Source organism: Nicotiana tabacum, chromosome 20 (assembly GCF_000715075.1).
Source record: "Nicotiana tabacum cultivar K326 chromosome 20, ASM71507v2, whole genome shotgun sequence".
Taxonomy (NCBI): domain Eukaryota; kingdom Viridiplantae; phylum Streptophyta; class Magnoliopsida; order Solanales; family Solanaceae; genus Nicotiana; species Nicotiana tabacum.
The window spans coordinates 122,581,036-122,590,187 of NC_134099.1; the positions used below are offsets into that span (position 1 = coordinate 122,581,036).

General features: G+C 34.5%; 1 protein-coding gene across 1 annotated transcript; it reads right to left on the reverse strand.

Moving 5' to 3' along the window:
• Positions 1 to 3,210: 3,210 nt before the first annotated feature.
• Positions 3,211 to 8,829, reverse strand: LOC107762673 (ras-related protein Rab7-like). Its single transcript, XM_016581047.2, has 7 exons — positions 8,623 to 8,829; positions 8,472 to 8,498; positions 7,800 to 7,899; positions 7,554 to 7,700; positions 6,030 to 6,110; positions 5,810 to 5,952; positions 3,211 to 3,685 (listed from the first exon to the last, which is right to left on the reverse strand). The coding sequence occupies exons 1-7, from the start codon at positions 8,673 to 8,675 to the stop codon at positions 3,622 to 3,624; spliced, it is 615 nt and encodes a 204-aa protein (XP_016436533.1). The 5' UTR covers positions 8,676 to 8,829; the 3' UTR covers positions 3,211 to 3,621.
• Positions 8,830 to 9,152: the final 323 nt, after the last annotated feature.

Genomic DNA, 9,152 nt, shown 5'->3' on the forward strand with positions numbered 1-9,152 from the left:
AAGTTCTTAATGAGGCACATTATCTTACATGAACATCCAAGGGGGAGTGTTATGAATAGTTTGTACATTGGATACTATACTGGATGCTACATTGGATGCCCATGTTGTGACTAACTTAAAGATTAAATCTCTTACTTTATGTCCATCATCTTTACTTTTTATGCCGATAAAAGGCTATGTAATTGCAATGGAAAGATACACACAATTGAAGAAGAAATCTCTTCCTTCTCTCTATCTCCATTTCTTGTTCATGTTTTACTAAATTACTTTTATTTTCTTGTTCCATATTGTTACTTTGAGTTATATTTCATAACACTTCTTCTATTTTTGTGTGTATAAAGGACAATATGTTTATCTTCTAATCATTTCATCAACTTTGACCAACCTATATATTATTCTTTTTTTTTGGTTTCCCACCCGGTGTCCGACAAGGGCATCTCCAACCTTTACCTCATTTTTGGTCCTCAAAATGGGGATTTCCCCAAAATCCCCATTTTGGGGACAACTTACTCCAACCATTCCCCCATTTTTTTCTCAAACTTTTTTATATTCTTCTCTCTCTTCTATATTATATTATTGTATTTCATTTCATTTCATTTTTTAATTTCTATTAAACAAATTCCATCTTTTATTTTTATTAATTTGTAATTTTCATAATTAAAACAATTCCATAAAATTTTAAATAATATAATTTGTAAGCAATTATTATAGATTAAATAATAATTCAAATAAAAGTGAAATCATTGTGATACAAGATTAATTAAATATATATTACATAACGATAAAATTCATTCGAAATACTAGATAAATATTCAACTTCAACCTCTAATATTCTCCCATAAATGATCTATTAATGCATTACGAAGTGCAAAATGAGCATCTTTGTCCTTAATTCTTCTATGTCGAAATAAAAATTCTTGAAATCGTTGATTTTTATCTACTGTCATTTCTACATAAAAATAATAAATGCACGAAAATTAATTTATCAAAATTATACACCAAAGTTAAGATATAATATTAATATTATAAATACATTACATAATTAGGTATATATAAAGAGATAAATTAAAAGATTAAATAATAAAATAATAATAAAAAAGTGATGAATAGTAATGGGGGAGATGAATAGTGTACCCCATATTTGAGGAAACACTATTCATCCCCCATTTTGGGGACAAAAATGGGGGAGGGTTGGAGCTAAATTCCCCCAAATATTTCCCCCATTATGGGGGATGGGGGCAAAGTTGGAGATGGCCTAAGGGACCTATTTGGAGGGAAGTGTTCCCTACTAAGAATTTTTCTATATTCAAGGCTCGAACCCGAGATCTTTAGTTAAGAGAAGAACAGTTTTATCCAGTGCACCACATCCTCTGATGATGACCTAACTATATCTTGACATATGTTGAAATAGAGTTTTTTTTTCTGTCAATTGAAATTGGGTAGCTTATGAAAGATTTTAAAGTAGGTTATTTATTAGTCTTTTTGATATACCAAAAAACATTTTATCTATAGTTCAAACTAGTATACATGAATATATTAGATATCATACATGTGTTTCAGGCGTTTGGATATTTCAAGGAAATTGTTTTAAAATAATAATGTGTATTTGAATGATTATTAAGAAATTAATTTTTGAAAAAACAAAAGAAATTATCCACATTTAGCATTGTACAATGCTCTAATCTTGCTAGGGTGATGTAAAAATAGCACGGTATAGCTAGTTTTTGGATTGGTCATTCAAAAATAACCAGCGTTTACCAAGTCAATGAAAAATAGTCACTATTTTACTGCAGTAGAGACCGGTCCAGCAAAATATACTGGAGTTCGGTGCACCTGTGTATGAACTCCAGCATATTATGTTGGACCGATATACTTTGCTGGCTCCAGTATAATATACTGGAGACTGGAGCACCGGTGCTTCAAACTCCAGTATATTATGCTGGATCGGTATACTTGCTGGAACTTCAGTATATTATGCTGGAGTTCTAGTGTACTTGTGATGGAACTCCATCATATTATGCTGGAGTTCCAACATACTTATCTTGGAACTCCAGTATAATATGCTGGAGTTCAAATATACTTATGCTGGAACTCCAGCATAATATACTGACGTATTTTCCAGGTTTTGAACAGTGTTTTCGCTCAGATTTATCTTTACATGAAAAGTGGCTAAATTTTGATTACTTTTGAAATTGAGCTATTTTTGAACGACCAGTTGTAAATCTGGCTATTATAGCCACAAGGGATGACTTTTTCCTTCACCAAAGCCAAGGGAGGGCAGGAATTAGCCGAAAAGGTTAGACTCCTAAAATATGAAAATAAATCAAACCATCTTTTAATAATGATTGAAGCCTTAATGTAATTAGTAAAATTAACGTTATATGATCAGGAGGTTACGAGTTCGAATCGTGGAAACAGTCTTTTGCAGAAATGCGGATAAGACTGGATACAATAGATCCTAGTGGTATAGTCCTTCCCCGCACCCTACGCATAGCGAAAGCTTTAGTGCACCGGATTGCTTTTTTCTTTCTTCTTTTAATAATGATCACGTTAATGTATACTATCTTCAAACTTGTATTTAATAGTAACTTTTAGATGTTTGTTTTTATTTTCTTACTATGTTCATATTCCTATATTAAACTTTTGTACTCATTAATATGAGTTAATTCTAAAACTAGTTTCTTAAAAAAGAAAAGACTAAACATGTCTTGAATAATTAACCCCATTAGCCGTCCACTCAATCGCTTAAACTAAAAGTAGTCGGCGAAGATATAATATATGTATAATTTATGTTCACATTTCTTTCCCAAATCTCCTATAGGGAATCTTAAGTCCAAAAGCGACTCGAATATTACTTCTCAGTATGTATCACAAGTATTTGAAATTGTTATTCATTGTTTAAATTTTCATATTGAGTGCAAAGTGCCATGAATCTTTATGGCAATTATAGAAAAGAACCCAAAAGAGATACTCCCTCCACTTTTAGTTGTAGTCAGATGTTGGAAAGCAATGTCTCAGTGCAAATCCTCTTTTAGTCACGCTGTAGTAATGCCTTTTTCTTTGTGCGTCTCTATTTTGGCGTAGTTAGTTTACATCTTGCACCCTCCGATAGAAAGAATGGATCATGTAAGGTTGATCACTCTGGCCCCTATAGCAAATAAATAGAGGAGCGTTTGGGCTTACGGCATAATGACAAACAGTGCAAATATCTTAGGAGTAAGGTTGAATACTAAAGTTCATGGCAATGTAGAGCAATGGCAGTTACAATTCCAACTCATATATTAGTATATAACTCAAAGGAAAAGAAAATGCTTTTCGAAGTTCAGAAAGAAAATCTAAGTATCTAACAATCCATGGGGGAACAAATGCAAAATCACAATCTTTATCAGAGCGACCTGCCATTGCGGGTACTAAATCTGGCTGAGTTTTCACACCTCCAATATCTGAATGTGACAAAAGATGAGAGCTTCTTCCGAAAAAACACCGAAGCCATCTGGAGACTATTCAATCCAAACGAAGTGGGTACACAAGACTGTCTATGGCCAAACGATGATGATACTGTTACACAAAAACTACGCAACAACATGGATTATGGCACACTATCCAATTGCTATGCCCAACTTAGCATGCACAACCACCTCTCTGCTCTGTCTCTGAAACTGCCTCCGGAGTGCCCTGGAAGTATCTGAAAACAATGGCAAATAAGAGAGAGTTTTCAAATCTTCTAGCACCCCAAGAACACTATTTCAATGTAGGGAGAAGGGTTGACATAGGAACTTAAGAACCGTAACTAGACATCAGAGAAGTGCTAATGACAGGAAGATAAACTATACAAGCACATTGAAGAAACCACACTTGCCCATCGAAGAAACCACACTTGCCCATCCAACAACTGAGTGATAAAATCTACGTCCAGATACAAAGAATCACTAGAAAGCACCATGTTGTAATATAACCTAAATATTTCAAGCAAATCAAAATGCCTACCTATTTTTACATAGTTACAGCATGTTTATGGAGAAAATATTGACTAGATCCAGAACTGCACTCGTTCTGTAGGTCTAAAGCCCAAAAGTTCACCAATTCGGAATAATAAAAAATATGCCATACCCATCTTACATTCAAGGGGATCCTAGAAGCAATGCACTTCCCCATCTAAGTTCATTCCATCGTAATTCACCAAATTTTGAGCCGAAATGCACTAAATCAGCCACTGAGAGAAGAAATGAGCAAGAGCGACAACGGATCACATATACTAGAGTATTATACAATTTATTCAGCTGCCTGGCATGAATAAAATTCTAACCAGCACAAGTGCCAGTTCAAGCTCCTCCTCTTCAACTTGACACAGAGTAGAACCAGACTAGTCTTCACTGACAGAAGACTAATCAAAACAAGTTTCCAAACAATATAAACTTGAATTGAAATACTCTGTCTTACGTCATGCCCACTTAATCATCCCTGAGGCCATGTTTATGCTCTCAATTATTAATGTCTTATGATTTTAAGTTACTAGCCGACAACCTTAGTCTAGCAGATATGACTTTGTGAAGACCTTTACACTGCAAATCTTACTCATTGCAATATACAGGTAATTCTCTATTTTATATTCCTCCAATATAAGAGACAAAGGAAATGCTGGACAGTAATAAACCAATTAGAAGGACATCAACAACCAATGTCACTAAGGAATGAAGCAGCATGAATAAGACAACGAAGAGAAGTTTCAGGCTGCATAATGGTCAACCTGTGAAGAACAATTGATGTCCTTTCACAGTTATAAACATAAATAAAAGTTACTATCTGTTCCTCCGTGTTGTTGGATGCTCGCTTAAAGCGTGCTTAAGCCTTGAAGCTCAGGTTGTACGCTTTGGTGGAGGCATCAAGGTACTGAGGTGTGTGCACTTTCAGCTATGGGTTCTGTCTTTAAGGACACAACATCATATATATATATATATATCTTAATTACAATTTTTTCATTCTTTTTTCCAAATAATTATTTTTTGTATTTATATTTCTATGTTTGATTTTTCTTCATTGGCTCTTTTCTACGCTGAAGCCCATGGTTTAATAGTGTTTTGCGCTTAAAGCTCAAAAGTTTTTGGAGCTTTTTTCGCTTATCGCTTTTGCCTACGCTGTTATTCCTTAAGACTAGTAATAACTTCCACTAAAATCATGACACAGATGAATACCATTCATGTCCCTTAAGCTTAGAGCTTCAAACAATGACACGTTTTCTTTTTCTAAAATATACATCACTATTGCGTTACCTAGAAATGTGAACCAAAACGGAAAAAAATTCTTTGCTATTGAGAATATTCCAGGCTCAGTCATCAGCTAAATTTTCAATATCTTAGCCTAGATTTCTGAACCTCAAAACCACAAAGTGAGCTGTACTTTAGATGGATTTTGAAGACCACCCTAACCTTGTGAAAGAACCTATTTACTCTAGTCTTTGTCATAACTTTGCTCTTTGTGATTTTCCATGTACTTGTCATCATTAAACTTGACAGGTATACCTCCATATCCATGGTTTAAGAGACATCTTTTGCCTATTTTAAAAGACAGTTCCATCACATTCCACTGAGAGCTTCTTATTGCTCATATCTAAGAATCATGATGTTTAACATCTTTGGCCACACATTCCTTAATTGGCTCAACTTACAGCCTTTGATTACCAAAGAAGTCTTAAAGTAGTCAATAACTACAACAGAAAAGTTCTAGCTACATATACATTATATGCATAGAGTCTAAGGACAACAATATTGTGCTTTCTTTATAATCATGCAAAAGGATAATATAAACTCACATATCCTGCTCGTGTTCATTGGCCAAAGCAGTTTTTGCAATAGACAAGAAGGCGGCATCAACATTTATATCCTCCTTTGCTGATGTCTCAAAGTAAGGTATCCCTTTTGAAGAACACCACTCCTTTGCTTTCTTCTCAGAAACCTGTTAACCGTGCAAAGAATATATCAGTAAAACTTCAGGGATAATAACTGAAAAACAAAGCATTGTAAATGTTTTACCACTCGGCTATTTCCGCCATCTATATCAATCTTGTTTCCCAACAATATGAATGGAAACGTCTTAGGGTCTGGTGGGTTAGACTGCAGAACAATAAACTCAGTTGGTTCAGATAGAACACATAGTTGATCTCTATTCAGCAATTCAATCAAATTTATAAATCAATTACTCATCAATCAAGAATTAATCGGGGTCGGATCTAGAAAATGACATAACAATTCAAGTAACAGCAAGAATGGTCCAATTAATATTTGACTTTGTGGATTCTATGCAGAAATTATGAAGATTCTTTTTTTTTCTTTCTGGAAGTTCAAAAAATTCTTATCTCCATAACTAGGCCTTTCACTTGTCTTTTCACTTATTTTGGGGATTCACTAGAAGGCAAAAACCAAGTCTTATATTTGTTGAGATCCTATTGGGATAAGAATCTCTTGAGCGGTCATATAATTTTATGAATCCCAAACACTCTGCCTAAATTGAACTTTTTATTGCTCTTTTTGATTGGTAAGGTTAGTCCAAAGTAGAATTGACAAGTTGCATGTGATTTGATACAAACAGGCATGAACTCCAAATCCTTTGCCTCCAAACAATAACCTTATGTGATACCCTATGCAGTAGTCGTAGGAAATAGTATATGATTTCATCTTTGGAAAGATCACTGGCCAAGATGCTCCTTATTTGGTTGCTTGTTTATATTCATGTTTACTTGTTCATAATTCCCAGTTCACCTAGATGTTGGAACTTAGACAGAAGTTTCTTATTCTCAATTAACACCTTAGAAAGGTGGCAAAATGTCTTCATTACCCACTTTTATACCTATAAATATGTAAAAAAAGCAGGTAGCACCTTTGTCGATTTTTCTTTATCCCCAACTTCTCACTGCAAAACTTAAGCAGTACAAATGCAACATGATCATAATATAAATTCTTCTGTTAGTTTGTTCGAGCATTTGCGAATTTCTCCATTTGAATGCGCTGTGTTACCCACTTCAAAGGAAGATTATAATCAATCAACTAAATAAGGGCAGCCTAACAGGAACATGTCCTGATTGATGCACTAAAGGTATGGTGACATGTTATTCCATGCTCAATCAAGCAAGGACATAAAATTAGATGGAGAGAGTTATACAAAGAGATACTAGCTTGAACTGAAAATAAAATCGCATTTACAATATGCTGTAAGGTCGAAGCTTCACTAACAAATAGGTATGAAATACATTGTGACCTTCTGATTGTGACTTAAGAGCTCACAAGTTGATCCACATCACCAACTTAGCATTGTAATAGGCTAATAGAAAACGTTATTATGGATCAATGTGTCTATCATTAGTTGTTGTCCCTAATCCCAAGCGTATTTTACAAAGCAGGATTAAAAGAAAATATATTTCATCCTGATTTACAGGCAAACAAGCATCTCAGAGGAATTAACTTGTTAAAAACGTGGAACGTTAGACATGTATGAAGAAGGTTCAAGATATCCTAACTAAGAACAGTAATAAGGAAAACCCACTGAAGCTGATGAGTTACCTGTTTGAGAAACTCTTCATGCCAGTTGTCAAGGTTGTCAAACGATCGCATTACATTGACATCATAGACCAAAACACAACAATCTGCTCCTCTATAAAATGCAACCCCGAGACTCTGAAACCTCTCCTGGCCCGCTGTATCCCATATCTACTAGTAAATCACAAACATAAGCTCATCCACTAAATACATAATCACCAAAACTATTGAGCTCATCTTAGACATTAAAAACAAAGCAGAATAACCCACTTGAAGAGTCACGAGCCTGTCATCAATTTGAAGCTCCTTTGTCACAAAATCAGCTCCAATTGTAGCTTTATATTGCTGACTGAATTTTTTGTGTACATATCTATACAAGCAGTTAATGACCCACAAATACGAGCACATAAAGAAACATAATGTACCTAGGAACAGTGATCTAACAACAACCTATATAGAACATCACCAGTATGAGACGACAATGGGTAATGCCTGTCCCAAAAAGAATGGCACACTATTACTATGAGAAGAGTCAAAACGCTTTTAGCTGTTCTCTCTCTCTCTCTGATAACAGAAGATGGATAATTGGCCCGCTTCTCTATCCTTCTCAACTTAAATAGCATGTATTTTGTTTGTGGAGGAATTCGAACATGTGACTGTGGCGGAACCAACACATCACAAACTGCACTCTTACCACTGGACCAAAGCCCTGGGCAGTTTTTAACTGTTGTAGACTTGTAGTATTTTTTTACTATAGAAATTGGTATTTATAGTAATTCTTTATATATCATCCTTTTTTTGGACACAGGAAGTATATTGCGATTTCATAAAATTAAAAAAAAATACTACAAGGAGGTGAAATTTGAAAAAGACAAGTGAAATTTAAAAAAGAAACAAATAACGTGATGTCCAATAATTGTGGAAAGTGGTACAGAAGGATACCGATTCATCAATGATGTTTTACCAACCCTGAATAACAAACCAAAAGAGAAATTAATAAGGATATACTAACAAAAAAGGAAATTACACAACTTAGCCCTAGGATCAGAAATTATAAATTGGAAAAAATAAAAAACCATTGTTTGAATCGTACCCACTGTCGCCGAGGACGATGACTTTGAGCAAAGTTCGTCTACGCATAGACATGGAGATATTCGAGCAACGTTCAGATTTTTTTTTTTGTTGGTTAATTCCCTTTTGGGTCTCTGTAATTTCAAACGTCGGATCGGAGCTATTTATTAGAGGAGAGAAAGGGGCATGGGTAAAAGAGGCGCCAATTTAGATCGCTTCTAGTTACTGTGATTTGTAATTTGTTGGATTATGAAACTATTAATAACCCGTTTGGCCAAGCTGCAAAAGTCAGAGAAGTGTTTTTCTTTTAAAAGTATTTTTTTTTAAAATTCTTTTGGTGAGAAGCAGTTTGTGTTTGGCTAAATTAGTTTGAAAAGCACTTCTGAGCAGCAATTAGTGTTTGGCTAAGCTTTAAAAAACTGCTTCTAAGTGTATTTTTCTCAAAAGTGCTTCTCAAAAAAGTGCTTTTGGAGAGAAACTACTTTTTTTTGCTTCTCCAAAACTGTTTCTGCTTCTCTTTAAAAACACTTTTTTTTCCTTCCAGAAGTTTGA

What these genes read in the sequence shown, in the direction of transcription:
- LOC107762673 (XM_016581047.2), bottom strand. Translation starts at nt 8,675, where the DNA reads ATGTCTATGCGTAGACGAACTTTGCTCAAAGTCATCGTCCTCGGCGAC. An exon ending in ATCGTCCTCGGCGACAGTGG is followed by an intron (nt 8,499 to 8,622) that starts GTACGATTCAAA and finishes TTTGTTATTCAG; the next exon opens with GGTTGGTAAAACATCATTGA. An exon ending in AAAACATCATTGATGAATCG is followed by an intron (nt 7,900 to 8,471) that starts GTATCCTTCTGT and finishes CTGCTTGTATAG; the next exon opens with ATATGTACACAAAAAATTCA.